The 20,424-nt window shown below is 48.2% G+C and overlaps 1 protein-coding gene across 4 annotated transcripts; it reads right to left on the bottom strand.

Annotated features, from left to right (window-relative positions):
• Positions 1 to 1,353: 1,353 nt before the first annotated feature.
• Positions 1,354 to 12,257, bottom strand: pcdh18a (protocadherin 18a). 4 transcript variants are annotated; one of them, XM_017685312.2, is made up of 6 exons: positions 11,334 to 12,257; positions 8,255 to 9,937; positions 7,699 to 8,142; positions 6,606 to 6,694; positions 4,579 to 4,748; positions 1,354 to 3,085 (listed from the first exon to the last, which is right to left on the bottom strand). In XM_017685312.2, the coding sequence occupies exons 1-6, from the start codon at positions 11,724 to 11,726 to the stop codon at positions 2,460 to 2,462; spliced, it is 3,405 nt and encodes a 1,134-aa protein (XP_017540801.1). In that variant the 5' UTR covers positions 11,727 to 12,257; the 3' UTR covers positions 1,354 to 2,459. The 4 variants fall into 4 exon arrangements, with proteins under 4 accessions (XP_017540801.1, XP_017540802.1, XP_017540803.1 ...); XM_017685313.2 differs by having other exon boundaries at positions 1,354 to 3,082; XM_017685314.2 differs by having other exon boundaries at positions 6,606 to 6,661.
• Positions 12,258 to 20,424: the final 8,167 nt, after the last annotated feature.

Genomic DNA, 20,424 nt, shown 5'->3' with positions numbered 1-20,424 from the left:
AGACAGAGATTCACAGAGAGAGACGGATAGGCAGACAGACAGAGAGATACACAGATAGGCAGACGGATAGGCAGACAGATAGAGAGTGATACACAGACAGACAGATAGGAAGACAAATGGATACACAGACAGATAGACCGATATGCAGACAGACAGAAACAAAGCCTGCGATCTGATCAGGGTTTCTGGGTGGGACGTTCTTCCTGACGTTGCTCCCTCAGTTGGTCAGTTGCTGCCGATGGTGCTGAAGAATCTAACAGGTCTGAATGGATCAGGAGTTTAACTGGGCTGAGACCAGCTGAGACCAGCTGAGACCAGGTGAGACCATCTGAGACCAGCTGAGAACAGGTGAGTCTGAAGGCCACGGCATTTGAAACGATCCATCATACTTGTGACTGATATAAAGAGACATTTTAATAATGCATAACGCTTTTAATAATATATTATTCTGACATAATAAGGAAAATATTCTATTTACATGTATTTATATTTATTTCTGCACACAAACACATCTAAATTATCTGTCTGTCTCTGTCTGGGGCAACATTATGAGACGATGGGAAGAAATGATACAGAGCCGTGGTCCCTTAAGGGGTAAGACTGGCTGAATCCATTCCACCGTCACACAACGTTGCTTCTAGGCAACAAACACACACACACACACACACATTTTCCAGGGTCACGGGGGGGTGCTGGAGCCTATCCCAGAGGTCATCGGGCAGAAGGCAGGATACACCCTGGACATTGCAGGGCAGACAGACAGACACAATCACACCTAGGGGCAATTTACAATGTCCAATCAGCCTGTCTTTGGACTGTGGGAGGAAACCGAAGAACCTGGAGGAACCCCACGCAGAGAACATGCAGACTCCATACAGAGAGGACCCTGGTCACCCGGCCAGGGAATCGAACCCAGACCCTCCTCACTGTGAGGCAACAGTGCTACCTACCGCACCACCGTACCACCGTGCCGCCCAGGCAACAAACACATTTCGGCAAATTCTGACAACAAAAAACTGATAAAGACGAGTTTAAATGTGGCCACTACAAGATCATATGACCAAGTACACGCTTCTCATTGACTTACTCAAACTCTTCCCTTCATTGTTAACCCTGTTATCGTCTGTAAATGTGTATAACGTTCTGTAAAGCGAGGGAAACGATTTTGTGGCCCTGAGGCAACATCGTGGGGTTAACACTAGCCTACAGTCAGGAATCTCACACGGGCTCCAGCAGAGATTAGCACCACTGCAGGGTTGCTTTTGTTTGTTTTATGACACTTTCGGCCGAAACCGAAAGTCCGAGCTCACGGCGGTTTAAGCCGAGTTAGCGGAGTAAAACCCGGAGGCTGCGTCAGAGTGAAGAACAGTTTTTTAATGTCTTAATCAGCTCATACATTAAACAAAATCCGCACGGACTTATTCGTTATTACATGCAGTGAAATATAAAAATAGACATTTGGTACTGATTTCTGTACAAACACACAGGTACATTTATAAATATAGAGTAAAAAAAACAACAGTGCCGGGATATAAAGGTCGTTTACAGTCACGTCGTGTTCACCGGGTACAAAAAGGAGGAGACGATTAAAAAAAAGACGTCGCACTTTGTTTCCAAAAACCACCAGATTCACGAAAAAGAAACACACACACACAAAAGAACACAGTCACGCTATTGACAAGGGGGTGAAGGCTTCAGCGCTTGAACCTCGCTCGCTCACTCGCTCTCTCTCTCCGTGATTGTTCCGCCCAGGGCGTTGGAGGGAGGGAAAGAGAGGGGGAGAGGGGGGGGGGGCGTCCCAGGGTCTTTTTTTAAATCTCGTGAATGTTTTGGTTTCGCCGTGCACTCGGACGGTCCTCGTGAACTCGTGGGACCACCGCATACCTGGTCAGTTCCGCTGGGATGGACCAAAGCCAGCTTGGTCTGCTTGATCGATTGAGGCCGACGTAGCTAACTAGCGGTGGTTGCTAACACCCCACCAATTAGCATGGCGCTAACTGCACCTGAAGCGCAGCTGACTCGCCTCAAACGGAGTCGTGGTGCGAAATCCAAGCTTCGGCAAGGCTCCTGTTTAAACGTAGCTATGCTAATGCGCAAATCCATAGCTGTGCCTTTAACTGTGTTTGGTGGAAACGTGTGGAAGCGCATTAGCTGTAGCATATTTTAGTCCACGTTCACAGAAAACTGGGTGTCATAAAGTGTTTATAACGTCTTTTAGCGATTGCTTAGCAACCGACACGGTTTCAGGTAGGCAGTTAGCACCACGCTAGCTGGGGATAAGCATCCCTTACTTAGCAGCCTAACGCTAGCCTGGTAGCACCGGTGCTAAAGCTAAAGCAGCAAACTCGGGACCGCGAATTTCCGAGGACGGTCCGAACGCATCGCTGGTTCCGACGGACCTCTTACAGCAGTCTATTGGCTGATGGTCTCGTCTTGGTTCTCGTTTTGGTTCTCGCTCTTCAGATGTCGCGGACGTCCTGCAGCAGTTTGCTGATCTCGGCGGCTAGTTCACCCACGGCTTCGTTGCGTTTGTCCATCTCGTCCTCCTCGAAGTTCTCCGGGATCTCCTCCATGGCCGGCAGCCACTTCAGGTGCGTCTGTGCTGAGGCATGGTTGTTCGGACCGTGACCCACCGCCACCGCGCCGGGGTTCTGGAAGTGCGTGTTTGCGGCCCAGGCCGCCACGCCTTGCTGGTAGGCGGGGCTCGCGACCACAGGCCCCGCCTTCCCAGGCAGGAAACACTTCCTGGTCTCCGTGGCGATGGCAGAAGGGGCGGAGTCGTCACTGAGCTCGGCGTAAGAAGGAGGAAGGAGCCGCTGGAAGACGGTGTTCATCTCAGAGAGCAGCGAGCTTCCTCCGCCGTCCTCCTCCTCCTCCTCCTCCTCCTGCGCGTCCTTGCCAAAGGTGGAGAAGCTCTTGCGGTTGGAGTCAACCGAACGCTGGTCGTCGTCCAGCAGCCGCGGCCGGCTCTCCTCCCCGGGAATGAACATGTTAGTGCGGTAATCGGTGGAGGACATGGACGGCATCCAGCACTGATCGGAGTGACCGAGCACACGACACTCGTCTGTACACAGCTTCATCACTGCTGAGAGAGAGAGACAGAGAGAGAGAGACAGAGAGAGAGACACAGAGAGAGACAGAGAGAGAGAGAGAGACAGACAGACAGGCAGACAGAGACAGAGAGACAGACAGAGAGAGAGAGAGAGACAGAGAGAGAGAGAGTTTTAATTACAGCTGAATTAATTAATTAATTAAACAGGCCAAATAAACAGTGATGTACATTTTTACACTGTAGAAGAGAAAAAGGAGCAGGGAGGGGAGGAGGAAGAAGGGAGGAGAGTTGGAAGGAAAAGAGAAATGATGCAATGAGACGGAAGAAGAGAAGAGATGAAAAGATGCAGTGAAAGAAGAAAATTAGAAGAGAGAAGAAAAAGACAGTGGGGAGAAGAAAAGGAAGGGAGGACAGAAAAAAGAGAGGAGAAGAGCAAAGGAGAAAGAAAATGACCAGAAATAAGCAAGAGAAAAGAGAAGAAAAGAGAAGAATGAAGAGAAGAGAAACTAAAATAAGAGGAGAGTAGGAAAGAGAAGGAGAAGGGAGGAGAAGAGAGGAGGGGGGAGAAAGGAAGAAGAGATGGAGAGGGGAGGACAGGGAAGGAGAGAGGAGGAGAGAAGGATGAGAGGAGAAGCAAGGACAGATGAAAGAGGAAGAGAAGAGAGGAGGGGGAGAGAAAAGGAGAACAGAGGAGAGAGAATGAGAGGAGCAGAGAGGGCTTATGGAGGAGTTAGGAGATGAGATGGGAGGAGATGGAAAAGACGGGAAGACCGTCTCCCTCTCTCCCCCCCGTCTCTCTCTGTCTCTCTCCGTCTCTCTATAAGGGACAGGCTGTTGGAGGTGTCACTGCAGGATGAACATTCAGGAATCTCCCATTCATTCAGACTGCCTGCCTGCTGCCTGCCTGCCTGACTGCCGCCTGCCTGCCTGCCTGTCTGCCTGTCTGCCTGTCTGCCTGAATACCTGCCTGCCTGACTGCCATCTGCCTGCCTGCCGGTCTGCCTGCCTGCCTGCCTGCCTGCCTGCCTGCCTGTCTGTCTGCCTGCCTGCCTGCCTGACTGCCTGCCTGACTGTCTGACTGACTGCCTGCCTAACTGTGTGCCTGCCTGAATACCTGCCTGCCTGCCTGTCTGCCTGCCTGCCTGTCTGCCTGTCTGTCTGCCTGCCTGGTTTAAAGTGAGCGCTTACATGCTCCAGGCTAATTGTTGGGTATAAGCTTCCAATAGCTGTTAGCTACATTAGCCCCGTAGCTCCAGTGCTGAAACTAAAGAAGCACTAAAGATGCTTTGACAGACGGGGTTGGGGGGGTCAGTAAAGTATGGCTTTAAACGTACCCTCAGTTCAGCAGTTGTGCGTTTCTGTGGGGGTCTGGCCTCTGCTGACCTCAAGGCAAAGTTTATGGGCGTTAACATACAGCAGGCCAGAGGGGGCAGCACTTAGCACTGACGACTCGGATCACCCCCTCACCCCCCACCCCTCGCCATGAGTGTCTGAGCTCCACCGTTGTACTGTGTGTGTGTGTTTACCTGGGTGGAGCCTGTTCTGTCCATCTATGTGGAAAAGCTCCCCGAAGCCGTCGCCTAGCAACCGGTCGATTGGTGAATCGCGGCCGGTCTCGCAGTCGCTGTCGCCCGCATCACTGTCGCCCCGCCCGCTATCCTTCAGACTGAACTTATCCATGTCTTGGAGGGCGAACCTGCACAGAGGGTCCGACAGAGAGCCGTCAGACTCATCACAATGACACACAAACGACAACAAAGGCACCATTAAAGAGCCCATATCCCACAGTTTCACATCTGCCGTTCTTGTCTTGTTTCGGTCCATTCATGTAGTTTCATGCAGCCAAAACAGTCACAGTTCATTTTTACAGGACCATGTTCCAACCTGCAGAACCAAACAGACTGCCCCTTTAAGACTCCTCTATGCAAATTAGTTCCGTTCTGATTGGATGCGTCTTGTCCCAAATATCCCAGCCCAGGGATGAGTCTGAAGGGGGGTGGGGGGTGGGGGGGCTAAACTGCTTAAGCTTTGATTAATGTTCCGTTTATGACATCACAAAAAATGTACATGTGTGTGATGTCACAAATACGACTGAATCAAAACTTGGCGCACATCAGCCTACAGCAGTTTAGAGTTACAAGGAGTGGTCCAGCCTGGGTTGCCTTTTGGGACGAAGTGCATCCAATCAGGACAGACCTCGTTTGCATACGGCAGTCTTAAAGGGGCAGTCTGTTTGGTTCCAGGGGTTGAAAAATGGCCCTGTAAACATGAATTCATTTGTGACATCACAAACACACCGACTGCAAACTGGGCTGTATTTGTGAAAGAAGGTCTGGGAGAGTGAACGGTGTGTTTGGAGACCACATGACACTCTTCTTTAATAAAGAGTAAAGAATGTTCAGATTTCTATGATATGGGCCCTTTAATTTCAGCAACACAGCCTATAGAACTACAGCATCTGCACCTGAACCGAGCTGCATGCTCTAAAAACAAGAAGTAAGCTACGTGCTAACTGAACCAAGTCCTACAGCCACGCTGACCGGTGGCCGTTAGCCGATTAGCCACGTCAGCGTGCCTCCTGGTCGAGCTACGCCGTTAAAAGACGAAGCTAAAGACAAAAAGTCTGCAGAACAAAAGCTCATTCTTCTCTGACAAACAAAGAAACGGGCTTAACTGGGCATAAACGCCTGTCTTAATGTGCGCAGGGTGAAAAATACCCGAGCAAAACTTTGAAAGAGACACAAACCGCATGCTGTAATGTACACAAAGCCCACAGATGCGCCTCAGTGCTATTAGACTAATGGCTAATAAGCTCTTGGGACCACAGGGACCCACCCAGTTCCAGCCTCTCTCTCTCTCTCTGTCTCTCTCTCTTTCTGTCTCTCCTGCACACAACTGCTGCTAACAGTCGCGCCGCATGCATTTCCGTGCTAACAATGCACATGACATCATGTGAAATATGGTATAAGTGTCATATTTAATCAAATATCATCTGAGATGTTTGAGCCCAAAAAAAAAAAAAAAGAGGCTTTGGTTTGCAACGCAAAACATAAGAGCCACGAAAAAGACGTGCCACACATTGCAAACGATGCCAAAAAAACAAGGCAGGAAAAATGAATTTACGTTAATGAAACAGCACCGTGTGTCGCATGACGTGCAGGACGTAGTAAAAAATGTGGGTCTGTAAGAAAAAGGCATGAACCAGAAACCCAAAAACACAGATGAGTACAGAGAGGAGGAAAGAAAAGGGGAAAAAAAACAGAAAAGCAAGCTATGACCTCATGTGAGGAGCTGTCCAATCAGATTCTGCGAACGTGGGTGACCACGGCAACAGGGAAGTTCTGTCCTAGTCTACCCACAAACGTCCCTATCATCCAATCGGATCGAACCAGCACCACGCGGCGGGCCACTACCCCTCTCCTCTACCCTCCTCACCAGCCGAGCGCAGCGTCTGCCTGCCTGCCTGCCTGGTCTGCCTGCCTCGCCTGTCTGTCTGTCTGTCTGTCTGTTTGTTTGTTTGTTTGTTTGTTTGCTTCATTGTTTGTTTGTTTACCTGTAGCTGCGAGTGTATTTGTTTCCTCTGAAGCTGGGCCGAGGCTGATACTGACCCTGATGGAGTAGGGAGAGCAGCTGTGAAACTTGCTACAGCAAAAAACAAGACAATAAAAAAAGAAAAAGAAAAAATAATAAAAGAACAAAAATAATAACAATAAATACTGATGGAACATGTAAACAAACGTACAGACACGTAAAACGGGCATGCGCGGCGTCGGAGACGTGCGTTAGACGCGGGAAAGGGGGTTAATGCTGACGCCAGTGTGACCGTGGATGATGTCGTTATGCGAATATGTTAATTAGACAGTACGTAAACACGTGAACTGATGCAGGACGGCGACACCAGACAGTGAGTCAGCAAGACCGCAGGTTCTGTTTGCGTGAGAAGTTTAGTGTTTGCGCGTGTGAACATGTATGAATACGCGCGTGTGCAACTAACAAATGCGTGCACTTCAAACAAGGCGCCGTGAAAATGAAGGCGCCAAAACAGGGTTCTTCGTCACCACTTTCTGAGAACCTTTCAATTCAGGTTTTAAAAGGACCAGGGTTCTTTGGGGCAGCAGTTCTCAAACAGGTCCACATTTGTACCTCTATGTACCTCAGACTGGGTTGATGCAAAAATGTGGAACGTCGGAAGGGTTCCTGGGAACCACCGCTGAGAACCAGGAACTTTTCAAATGAGTCCGCTGAATTGAGATAGTGGCTCTAAAGATGGTCCACATTTGTTCTCCAGGCTTATGCGTTGCGAAAATATAAACCGTCCAGGGGTCTCTGTGGAATGGTTTGAGAACCACGGCCCTAAAGAACCTTGTGTTCTTCGAACTGAAAGGTTCTTTAGGGTGGCGATCCTTAAACCGGACCCCAAATGGTCCATAAAAGTTCTCTAGACATATTTACTGTGAGTTGGGTTGGAGCAAAAAACGCGGACCGCCTGGAAGGTCTCTAAGGACCACCGCCCTAAAGAACCCATCGACTGAATTTTTCAAGATTGGTTCAAGTGGTTCTTCCAGAGCACCGCGCCACAAAGAACCTATTTTGGGATGTTTATCTGTGATGCATACGTGAAACTATAATATGCAGGTCCGCCTTACCTCCACAGGGGGCGTGGCATGTGTGAGCTCCAGGGCGAAGCTTTCTGGGATGTGATTGGACGAGATTGTGACGAGGCTGTTCAGTGATTGGTGGCTGTGGTGGCTCTGCCGGCTGCTCATGTGCGCCCTCTGTTGGCCGGGTGAGTTTCCGGGTGAGCTGCCATGGTGATGCGCCCGGATCGGGAGGGTGCCGTTGACGGTTGGGACCAGGGTGATCTCTCCTTTGTGGATTTGCCGGGACGGTTTCCTGGGATGCTGCTGGTATGTGGACTCGGCCACCCTGCAGTTGTAGGAGTGGGTGTCCTTCTTGTCTCGCGAGCATCGCAGAGCGAACGCCACCATGATGATCAGCAGGAGACCACACACGGCACCCAGAGAGATGATGATGATGGTGGAAGCGTCCGGGGCGTTTTCCCCTCCACTCCCGCCGCCTGTCTGGTAGGGCTGCACGACAGGAACGAAAAAAGGCAAAAAATCAATTACAGCCCTTTAGAAAAGTAAAGATATCTACACTTACACACACTTTTTTCTGGCGGTGACCATCATGTAGCCTTACCGTCTGGTGATGATCAGCTAGGTTCTCGTACAGCGTCAGCCTCAGCACGGCTTTGGTTCCCAGCGGCTCTGACCCATGGTCCTGCACCAGAACTGTGATGTCCACTCGGTCCACCAGAACATCCTTCATGCTAGCATTAGTGTAGATCTCACAGGTCCTGCTGTCCATTGAGAAGTATCCCGCCTCATTGCCCACAATGATGTGGCACGAAAGGTCGCCATTGGCACCAGCATCCCGGTCCGTCGCCCTGATGACAGTCACCAGCTCTCCAGCATCAGCACGCCTGGACACTGGGACTTCAGCGGAGTGGTTCCACAAGGGCGGCGCCAAAATAACCGGCCGATTGTCATTCTCATCTAGGACATTCAAGATCACAGAGACATTGCTGCTTAGGGGTGGGTTTCCGGAGTCTCTGGCCTGCACCAGAAAGTAGATTTGGCTAAGTTCCTCACGGTCAAAGGTACGCAAGGCGTAGAGGGCGCCCGTGGATGGGTCAACGGTCACATACGTAGAGATAGAGCTGCCCTGAACCAAGCTTTCCAGGATGGAGTAGCTTACCTGGCCATTAGCACCAAGGTCAGGGTCAGATGCCTGAAGAGTGGCCAGATAAGCACCAGGTGAGTTGTTTTCTGCCTTGAAAACCTCATACCTGCTCTTGTCAAAGCTTGGGGCATTGTCGTTCTCATCTTGCACCTGCACAGTAAAATGCTTGACCGTGGACAGGCTAGGTGTTCCACGGTCCTCCGCAATGACCGTCAGGCTGTATTCTGACCTTTTCTCTCTGTCCAGGCTGGCATTGGTCAATATCATATAGTTTTTCTCATGCGTTTTCTGCAACCGAAAATGCCCCTGGCCCAGCAGGCGACACACGACTTCACCATTCAGCCCTGAATCAGCATCGTCCACTCTTACTAGGGCCACGAAAGTGTCCAGCGCAGCTGCTTCGGACACAAATGCCACGTCCTCATCACCCGGCGCCATAAGGCTCACTGCCACATCTGGCTTGTTGTCGTTTACATCCAGCACCTTGACTGTCACCTTGCAGTGCGCCGGCATGGAGTTGGGCCCCATGTCCTGCGCCTGGACATCGATGTCATAGGAATCGGCCGTTTCAAAGTCCACCCTGCGCAGCAGAGTGAGCCGACCATCATCTGGATCAATCCTAAAAGTCTCCAGGACTTTAGGGGACACGTGTGCACCAAACGAGTACACGATCTTCCCATTGGTGCCCTCATCCGGGTCTGTGGCGTTCAGATCCACTATCAGCATGCCTAGAGGTGCGTCTTCTGACAGGGTGACCACATATGACGATTTTTCGAAAGCGGGGCTGTTGTCGTTGGAGTCAGCGATGGTGATCCTGAGCATTGTGCTGCCAGTCCTGGGTGGGTCGCCGCCATCTGTTGCTGAGAGTTCAAGCTCGTAACTAGCACGCTCCTCTCGGTCCAGTGGTGCCAACACAACCAGCTCGGCGTACTTGGCACCATTGGGCCTGGTGAGAACATCAATACCAAAGGTTTTGGACGGCGCCAGGGAGTATGACTGGAGCCCGTTGTCACCCGCATCTGGGTCCGTGGCGCTGTCCAGAGGCACCCGGGTTCCCACGGCTGCCGACTCCGAGATTTCCACAGGTACCATGGGCCGGGCGAACCGCGGGGCGTGGTCATTCACATCCACCAGCTCCACCTGAAATTTAGGGACAGCCACTTTAGGACACGTTGTCTATATTAGCATCTGGTAGCCTCAAGTTTGTGGAGTGAGAGTAAATGAGTGACCATACGGTCCTAGAACTAGAACAGGCAAGACAGGGGAACGAAACTTTCACTGCATTGAATTGAATTGAATTTGAATTGAATTAAACTGGACCAAAAGCCAAACCGATGTAACAGAAAGAAAGATCAGGGATATTCGTTTTTATCCCATTTTATCCCGTTTATAAAGCTTTATTTCTCAATAAAACAGGATAACCTAAGCCCAGTGTGCGACTTGTCCAGTAAGAATGATCCTGACCTCTGTGCTCTTTGGGCAACTGGCCTACGGGCTACTGAGAAGAATTACTGTACCTTGGCATCTAAATACAGGCAAACTATCTAATATCTCTGATTATAAGTATGCTGTTTGGACTTTATGGCACTATTCAACCCAGTTCTAGACACATTCATCAATGTAAAGTTCCTTAATCAGGTGAAATATTGCCCACAGCAGTGGTCACCAGAACTTGCCCAGGAGATCCATGAACTTCCAGCAGTTTTGACCTTAATGCACCTCATTCAAGGACTTTTGAGTCTACCAGATAAGGTGTGGTGGGTTGCCAGACGCATGGTCAGTTACCATTGGACTACGTTATATACTGCCTTGGAGACCCAGTTTCACCAAAACACTTAGAAAAGACGGTTCTTCAGGGGGTTCTTTGGTAAGGAACGGGTTCTATATAGAACCATGAACACTCAAAGAACCCTTTGCATGATCAAATGGTTCAGTTTATGGGGAAAGCATTTTTCAGTTTGTTAGGGAATGTGCTGTAGACTGTTCTATATAGAAGCTTTTCGAAAAGGGTTCTATTTAGAACCAAAAAAAGGGTTCTTCTATTGTTACAAGTTTGACGTCAACATAGTAGAAGAAACCTTTTTTGGTGCTAGGACACATGCCCCATCAGTCTGAAGAACTATTTACCATTGCATGCCTTTTGAGTATTCTCGGTTCTATACAGAACCATTTCCTTTACTAAAGAACCCTTGAGGAACCTTCCTTTATAAGTGTGTATTTTCTGGCCCACTCTCACTCTTTGGTGGTCCACCTAGAGAAACACTGAGTGAATGTAGGCCAAACCCACTCTTATGGTTCTTGGCTCAGTCCTTTATCCATTGAAAGGTTCTACGGGGAACCGAAAGTGGTATCACTCCCAAGAACCTTTACTGCAAACCTAACAGAACTTAACCAGCATCTGAGTGCCCTCAGAAGTTCCTGGAGAAGCTGGGAAAGGTCATAACTCGTGCAGGCGCTGTGAGTGCGGTGAGAACCTTGCGAGGTTACTCGAGTGCAGTTGAGAACCCGTCACGTGCGTTTTGGTGTTGCTACTCACCACGACGTGGAACAGCTGGAGGTGCTCCGTGGGCAGCGTGAGCACGTCGAACTCCAGCGTGCAGTTCGCCTCCATTAATCCCCCAAAACACAGAGCCTCGCGGTCCAGCCGCGCGCGCACGCTGACCTCGCCGTCGCGCTCGCGCACCAGGAGCGCCGACGAAGCGGCGGCTCCCCGGCGCGTGACGGCGCGGAAACGCGGGGACACCGACACGGGCAGGCGCGAGAGGGCTTCCGCCGCGTCGTCCGCGAGGCGTCCGATCACCGAGCCCACGGGGAGCTCCTCCAGCACGCGGTACCTCACGGTGGAGCTCGCCGTCACGCGCGCCGCCAGGGTGGCGAGGACAGCGAGCAGCGCGAGACACGGCAAAGCCTGCTGACCGCTGCTGACCATGGTCGGTTTGGAGAAAAGTCCCTCGTGCCCTCTTCCTCCCTCTCTCTATTAGGCGCGCGCGCACTTGGGGACGCTGGAAAGCGCGCGGAGTCACGAGACGAAGAAAAAGAAGGAAGGACGATGTCATGAAGAGGAAAAAGTCCGCGTGCCCCCTTTCTCCCTGGCGCGCGCTCACTCACTCACACAGACGCCGCTCGTGCAACAAAAAAACGAGCTTGTCCTCTCTGTCTCTCTCTCTCTCTCTCCCTCTCTCTCTCTGTCTCTCTCTCTCTCTGTCTCTCTGTCTCTCTCTGTCTCTCTCTCTCTCTGTCTCTCTCTCCCTCTCTCTCTCTCGCGGAGATGCTAAGAGAATCTCGTGCAGGATGACGAGAAGAAAAAGAAGCTCCTGTTGCGCGCGTGCGGAGAGGCAGAATGAGAGTCTGCGTGCGCGTGCATATGTGCATGCATGAGTGTGTGTGTGTGTGTGCGTGCGTGTGTGTGTGTGTGTGCGAGAATGAGGCTGCTCGCTCCACCCAGCCAGCCAAAATCTCCCCAAATGAAGCGCGAGCCCCTTTGTGTCTCTCCTCCACTGTTAACAAAGAGGAGGGGGGGGGGGGGGGGAGGCAACTCCGCCCTTATGGGCCCCCTCCCTCTCTACCTCTCTCCCTCCCTCACTCACTCACTCTACCACTCTCTCTCCCTCTCTCCATCCCTCACTCACTCACTCTACCTCTCTCTCTCTCTCTCTCTCTCTGTCTCTCGCTCTCTCGTTCACTAAAGATGAATCAAACCGAGGCCTGCGCACATCTTTCATTATCCCTCTGATTAGTTATTCATCTCCATTGACAACCACGGCTTCTGAAGGGCTCTCTGTGCGCTGATAATAAACATATACCTAAACATGCATACAGCATAAACGACCGCATGCATATATACACACTGCATGCACATACATACATACAGTATGCATGTATATGAACGCCAAACTCTCTCTATGACCTCCTGACTGTCTATGAGCTCCAGACTCTCTATGACCTCCTGACTGTCTATGAGCTCCAGACTCTCTATATGACCTCCTGACAGTCTATGAGCTCCAGACTCTCTATATGACCTCCTGACGGTCTATAAGCTCCAGATTCTCTATATGACCTCCTGACTGTCTATAAGCTCCAGACTCTCTATATGACCTCCTGACTGTCTACATAATTTCCAGACTCTCTATAATCTCCGGACTCTCTATATGAGCTCCAGACTCAGTATATAATCTCCAGACTCTCTATATGAGCTCCAGACTCTCTACATAATCTCCAGACTCTCTATATGAGCTCCAGACTCTCTATATAATCTCCAGACTCTCTATATGAGCTCCAGACTCAGTATATAATCTCCAGACTCTCTATATGAGCTCCAGACTCTCTATATAATCTCCTGATGGTCTATAAGCTCCAGCTTCTCTATATGACCTCCTGACTGTCTATAAGCTCCAGATTCTCTATATGACCTCCTGACTGTCTATAAGCTCCAGACTCTCTATATGAGCTCCTGACTGTCTATAAGTTCCAGATTCTCTATATGACCTCCTGACGGTCTATAAGCTCCAGGTTCTCTATATGACCTCCTGACAGTCTATAAGCTCCAGACTCTCTATATGACCTCCTCACTGTCTATAAGCTCCAGACTCTCTATATGACCTCCTCACTGTCTATGAGCTCCAGACTCTCTATATGACCTCCTCACTGTCTATAAGCTCCAGACACGCTATATGACCTCCTCACTGTCTATAAGCTCCAGATTCTCTATATGACCTCCTGACTGTCTATAAGCTCCAGACTCTCTATATGAGCTCCTGACTGTCTATAAGCTCCAGACTCTCTATATGACCTCCTCACTGTCTATAAGCTCCAGACTCTCTATATGACCTCCTCACTGTTTATAAGCTCCAGACTCTCTATATGACCTCCTGACTGTCTATAAGATCCAGATTCTCTATATGACCTCCTCACTGTCTATAAGCTCCAGACACTCTATATGACCTCCTCACTGTCTATAAGCTCCAGATTCTCTATATGACCTTCTGACTATCTATAAGCTCCAGACTCTCTATATGAGCTCCTGACTGTCTATAATCTCCAGACTCTCTATATGAGCTCCCAACTGTCTATAAGCTCCAGACTTTCTATATGAGCTCCTGACTGTCTACATAATTTCCAGACTCTCTATATGCGGTCATGATTCTCTATAATCTCCAGACTCTCTATATGAGCTCCACACTCAGTATATAATCTCCAGACTCTCTATATGAGCTCCAGACTCTCTATATAATCTCCAGACTCTCTATATGAGCTCCAGACTCAGTATATAATCTCCAGACTCTCTATATGAGCTCCAGACTCTCTATATAATCTCCTGACGGTCTATAAGCTCCAGCTTCTCTATATGACCTCCTGACTGTCTATAAGCTCCAGACTCTCTATCTGACCTCCTGACTGTCTATAAGCTCCAGATTCTCTATATGACCTCCTGACTGTCTATAAGCTCCAGATTCTCTATATGACCTCCTGACGGTCTATAAGCTCCAGGTTCTCTATATGACCTCCTGACAGTCTATAAGCTCCAGACTCTCTATATGACCTCCTCACTGTCTATAAGCTCCAGACTCTCTATATGACCTCCTCACTGTCTATGAGCTCCAGACTCTCTATATGACCTCCTCACTGTTTATAAGCTCCAGACACTCTATATGACCTCCTCACTGTCTATAAGCTCCAGCTTCTCTATATGACCTCCTGACTGTCTATAAGATCCAGATTCTCTATATGACCTCCTGACTGTCTATAAGATCCAGATTCTCTATATGACCTCCTGACGGTCTATAAGCTCCAGATTCTCTATATGACCTCCTGACAATCTATAAGCTCCAGACTCTCTATATGACCTCCTCACTGTCTATAAGCTCCAGACACTCTATATGACCTCCTCACTGTCTATAAGCTCCAGATTCTCTATATGACCTTCTGACTATCTATAAGCTCCAGACTCTCTATATGAGCTCCTGACTGTCTATAAGCTCCAGACTCTCTATATGAGCTCCCAACTGTCTATAAGCTCCAGACTTTCTATATGAGCTCCTGACTGTCTACATAATTTCCAGACTCTCTATATGCGGTCATGATTCTCTATAATCTCCAGACTCTCTATATGAGCTCCACACTCAGTATATAATCTCCAGACTCTCTATATGAGCTCCAGACTCAGTATATAATCTCCAGACTCTCTATATGAGCTCCAGACTCTCTATATAATCTCCTGACGGTCTATAAGCTCCAGCTTCTCTATATGACCTCCTGACTGTCTATAAGCTCCAGATTCTCTATATGACCTCCTGACTGTCTATAAGCTCCAAATTCTCTATATGACCTCCTGACGGTCTATAAGCTCCAGACTCTCTATATGACCTCCTCACTGTCTATAAGCTCCAGACACTCTATATGACCTCCTCACTGTCTATGAGCTCCAGACTCTCTGTTTGACCTCCTGACTCTCTATAAGCTCCAGACTCTCTATATGAGCTCCCAACTGTCTATAAGCTCCAGACTTTCTATATGAGCTCCTTACTGTCTACATAATTTCCAGACTCTCTATATGCGGTCATGATTCTCTATAATCTCCAGACTCTCTATATGAGCTCCAGACTCAGTATATAATCTCCAGACTCTCTATATGAGCTCCAGACTCTCTATATAATCTCCAGACTCTCTATATGAGCTCCAGACTCTCTATATAAGCTCCAGACTCAGTATATAATCTCCAGACTCTCTATATGAGCTCCAGACTCTCTATATAATCTCCTGACGGTCTATAAGCTCCAGATTCTCTATATGACCTCCTGACTGTCTATAAGCTCCAGACTCTCTATATGACCTCCTGACGGTCTATAAGCTCCAGATTCTCTATATGACCTCCTGACTGTCTATAAGCTCCAGATTCTCTATATGACCTCCTGACAGTCTATAAGCTCCAGACTCTCTATATGACCTCCTGACCGTCTATAAGCTCCAGATTCTCTATATGACCTCCTGACTGTCTATAAGCTCCAGATTCTCTATATGACCTCCTGACTGTCTATAAGCTCCAGATTCTCTATATGACCTCCTGACTGTCTATAAGCTCCAGACTCTCTATATGACCTCCTCACTGTCTATGAGCTCCAGATTCTCTATATGACCTCCTGACTGTCTATAAGCTCCAGACTCTCTATATGACCTCCTGTCTATGAGCTCCAGACTCTCTATATGACCTCCTCACTGTCTATGAGCTCCAGACTCTCTGTTTGACCTCCTGACTGTCTATAAGCTCCAGACTCTCTATATGAGCTCCCAACTGTCTATAAGCTCCAGACTTTCTATATGAGCTCCTGACTGTCTACATAATTTCCAGACTCTCTATATGCGGTCATGATTCTCTATAATCTCCAGACTCTGTATATGAGCTCCAGACTCTCTATATAATATCCAGACTCTCTATATGAGCTCCAGACTCTCTATATAATCTCCAGACTCTCTATATGAGCTCCAGACTCAGTATATAATCTCCAGACTCTCTATATGAGCTCCAGACTCTCTATATAATCTCCAGACTCTCTATATGAGCTCCAGACTCTCTATATAATCTCCAGACTCTCTATATGAGCTCCAGACTCAGTATATAATCTCCAGACTCTCCATATGAGCTCCAGACTCTCTATATAATCTCCAGACTCTCTATATGAGCTCTAGACTCTCTATATAAACTCCAGACTCTCTATATAATCTCCAGACGCTCTATATGCAATCTAGACTCTCTATATAACCTCCAGACTCTCTATATGCGCTCTAGACTCTCTATATGAGCTCCAGACTCTCTATATAATCTCCGGACTCTCTATATGAGTTCTAGACTCTCTATATAAGCTCCAGATTCTCTATGTGAGCTCCTGACTTTCTATATAATCTTCACTTTCTCTATCTGAGCTCCTATTGTCTTAAATTATTAGTAAAGTGTTTTATTTTTACATAAATGGCTGCAACTGTAACAACTGCAATTTCCCCCTGCGATCAATAAAGGAATCTGAATGTGAATCTGAATAACTTCTATATAAGCCCCACACCCACTCTCCAAGCTTTGGATTCTCTCTATGAGTTCCAGATTTTCTGTATGAGCTCCAGACTCACTGTAAGTATCTACTGATACTACTGTATCACCTCCCAAGTCTCTACATTATCTCTCTATATGAGCTCCAGATTCTCTGTATCAGCTCTAGATTGTCTATATGAGCACCTATCTATCTAATATCCAGATTTATTATAAGAGCTCCAGACTCTCTATATGAGCTCTAGATTCTCTATATAAGCTCCAGACTCTCTATATAATCTCCAGACTCTCTAGATTCTCCAAATGACCTCCAGGTTCTCTATATGATATGTAGACATTCTATATGAGCTCTATCTAAGCTCCAGACTTACTATATAAGCTCCTTACTCTCTACATATGCTCCAGATTCTGTATGTGATCTACAGACTCTCTAAATGAGCTCTAGATTTTCTAAAACTCCAGACCCTTTGCATGTTCTCCAGTCTCACTATATAAGCTCCAGACTAGGTGTATGAGCTTCAGGTTTGTATGCTCGCACTTGCATATGCTTGCGTTTGCACACAGGCTGCTTTTTAGACCAATTTTAGAGCAGCACTGAGAGCTTTTTTTAAACCAATTGCCTCATATGCCCCCCACCATTCCCTTTCTCTTCCAGCCTTGGCTGTTTTTTTACCCATAAACCCTATTCCCATGCGCTCTGGCCCGTCATCTGCTGCGCTTCAAGCGCGTTTAAGCCGCGTGTCGAATGGGCTGAGGGAAGCGCAGGCGCTCTAATGAAGGGGCTTAAAGAGGGGCTCGCGCCTATGGACAGCTCAGCTCGCGTGAGTAATGCTGTCTTACATCGCAGGACGGATTCCGCGACCCCTGCAAGAGCATGCATTAACATGCACATGGGTTTCAGGGGCGTGTGCATGTGCATGGCCTGGGATGCACTGCTGTTGTGACACATTAACACAGGACAGCATTGAAATGGTGCATTAACACCTACAGTGTCGCGGTAACACCTACAGTGCTGTATTAACACCTACAGTGCTGTATTAACACATATAGTGCTGTATTAACACCTACAGTGCTGTATTGACACATATAGTGCTGTATTAACATCTACAGTGGTGTATTAACACCTACAGTGCTGTATTAACACCTACAGTGCTGTATTAACACATATAGTGCTTTATTAACACCTACAGTGGTGTATTAACACCTACAGTGCTGTATTAACACATATAGTGCTGTATTAACACCTACAGTGCTGTATTATCACATATAGTGCTGTATTAACACCTACAGTGCTGTATTGACACATATAGTGCTGTATTAACACCTACAGTGGTGTATTAACACCTACAGTGCTGTATTAACACCTACAGTGCTGTATTAACACATATAGTGCTGTATTAACACATATAGTGCTATATTAACACATATAGTGCTGTATTAACACCTACAGTGCTGTATTAACACCTACAGTGCTGTATTAACACCTACAGTGCTGTAGTAACACATATAGTTCTGTATTAACACCTACAGTGCTGTATTAACACCTACAGTGCTGTATTAACACCTACAGTGCTGTATTAACACATATAGTGCTGTATTAACACCTACAGTGCTGTATTAACACATATAGTGCTGTATTAACACCTACAGTGTCGCTTTAACACCTACAGTGCTGCAGTAACACCTATAGTGGTACATTAACACCTCCATCCATCATCGTTGACCGCTAGTCCACACAGGTAGCAGTTGGGAGAGCAGAGAATCCCAGATGACCCTGTCTCCCGCAACTTCCTCCAGCTCATTCCCGGGGACCCCAAGCCGCTCCCAGGCCAACTTGGAGCCATAATCCCTCCAGCGGTTCCTAAGGCAACCCCGGGGTCTTGTCCCGGTAGGCCGTGCCTGGAACACCCCCACCGGGAGGCGTCCAGGGGGCATTCGGATCAGATGCCCGAACCACCTCAGCTGGCAACTCTCAATGCAGAGGAGTAGCGGCTCTACTCCGAGCTCCTTCCGGATGGCCGAGCTCCTCACTCTATCGCAGAGCGTGTAGCCCGCCACCCGACGAAGAAAGCTCATTTCCCCTGCTTGTATTCAACATTAACACCTATAGTGGTACATTAACACCTACAGTGGTATATTAACATATTATAGCAACGACTTCATGACGGGACAGTCTGTGGATTAACGTGTTAATTTGTTGCTTTACACCAAATGTAGCCCGTCGGCTGAGACATGCTTGGTGTCCAGGTGTTGGTTCCTGGACAAAAGTAGTGGCTGCTAGCTGTGCTAACATATTTGTGTCCATGTTCACAGATACCAGTGAGCCATACAGCGTCAGCAGCCACATGATGAAGTGTGTTAGGGGTGCTGAACACCTCCACACGCGTTGAGGCCCAAGATGCTCTAGGCCTGCAGATAGCCCCATCGTGCAAATCATGCTAATTACCTGCTAGGTTGCACATCCAGAGGAAGGAAAGGTCTTAAGGTTTTCTCTGATTCTGAACTCTAGAGAAGTTCTAGCGATGCGTGAGAAACGCGTGTGTTCTCTGTCCACGCTGACTGAGCTGAGAGAGCTGTGATCTAGAACAGAGCTGTGTGAGAAGACGCTGAGATCTTGCACTCTTCTTATGGAAATACTATGAAGAGATGCATTAATCCATCGCATCCCACCGCGTGATCAGTGGGAGAACATCTGAGGGCTGTTTCTCAAAACCACATCTCAGAAACAGCAAAAATGGCTTGATTCTCATTTCACACAGGACTTTAGCACGTCTAGGAGAAGGACCTGAGATCCAGAGGAGACATTTAGAACAGGTAACAGCTCCAGACGAGACTGCTTCAACTAAAGACGCCAAACGTTCCTCATCAGATCCACTGCATCCAGGGGGAGAGGGGAAGCTGGGTAAATGGGGTGTCATTCGCGAACTATCGCTTTAATTTGAAGCCGGCTCTGCAGGGGTTAATTCAGCTCTGGGGATTTTCCTCCACTACTGCATATGAGGCACAGAGCGGCTTTCTCAATCCGTATCCATAAGAGGGAAATTAGCTTCCTTTGAAAGCAGAAAAACGGGGCCAATTCAGCTGCTCCGCTGTGCTCGCTGGGCAGGAGGAGGAATAAAGGAGTAAAACCCATGAAAATGGCCAGTTTCCTGCCTCTCAGTGCAGCTCCCAGCCTCAGATGTGGCCCCAGCACGGCGGCCTGTGGACACCAATCAAAAGCCTGTTTCTGCTGAAGCTCCAAAAGATATTTTCTATCAGCACGTCGTCACGTCATGACGAATGGACGGACAGACGTGACCCAAAATGATATAAAAACAAACATTTTTACATCAACTTACACTCAAACTTAAGAACACGTAAACCTGTAAATCCGTTCCCAGTGGTGTTGATGGAAACCAGACGTCCCTCTAAAAGCTCCTCACAGAAAGTTCCTACATGAACTGGTTCTGAATTCACTGCCTGATGACTGAGACGCTGCTTTATGAGAGTTTAGAGAACTTCAACTCCATTCATGGTGGAGGGAGACATGCAGGGCGCTGTGCAGCAAAATAGTCCCCAAAGAAACTCATTATTCCAGATTTTCCACTGT

The sequence above is a fragment of the Pygocentrus nattereri genome, chromosome 22, assembly GCF_015220715.1.
Source record: "Pygocentrus nattereri isolate fPygNat1 chromosome 22, fPygNat1.pri, whole genome shotgun sequence".
NCBI classification, from domain to species: domain Eukaryota; kingdom Metazoa; phylum Chordata; class Actinopteri; order Characiformes; family Serrasalmidae; genus Pygocentrus; species Pygocentrus nattereri.
Note: the sequence above shows the minus strand (reverse complement) of the source record. Positions and strands in the feature narration are given on the sequence as shown.

What these genes read in the sequence shown, in the direction of transcription:
- pcdh18a (XM_017685312.2), bottom strand. Translation starts at nt 11,726, where the DNA reads ATGGTCAGCAGCGGTCAGCAGGCTTTGCCGTGTCTCGCGCTGCTCGCT. An exon ending in ATGCCACGCCCCCTGTGGAG is followed by an intron (nt 6,695 to 7,698) that starts GTAAGGCGGACC and finishes TTTTTGCTGTAG; the next exon opens with CAAGTTTCACAGCTGCTCTC. An exon ending in AAATACACTCGCAGCTACAG is followed by an intron (nt 4,749 to 6,605) that starts GTAAACAAACAA and finishes CCCTCTGTGCAG; the next exon opens with GTTCGCCCTCCAAGACATGG.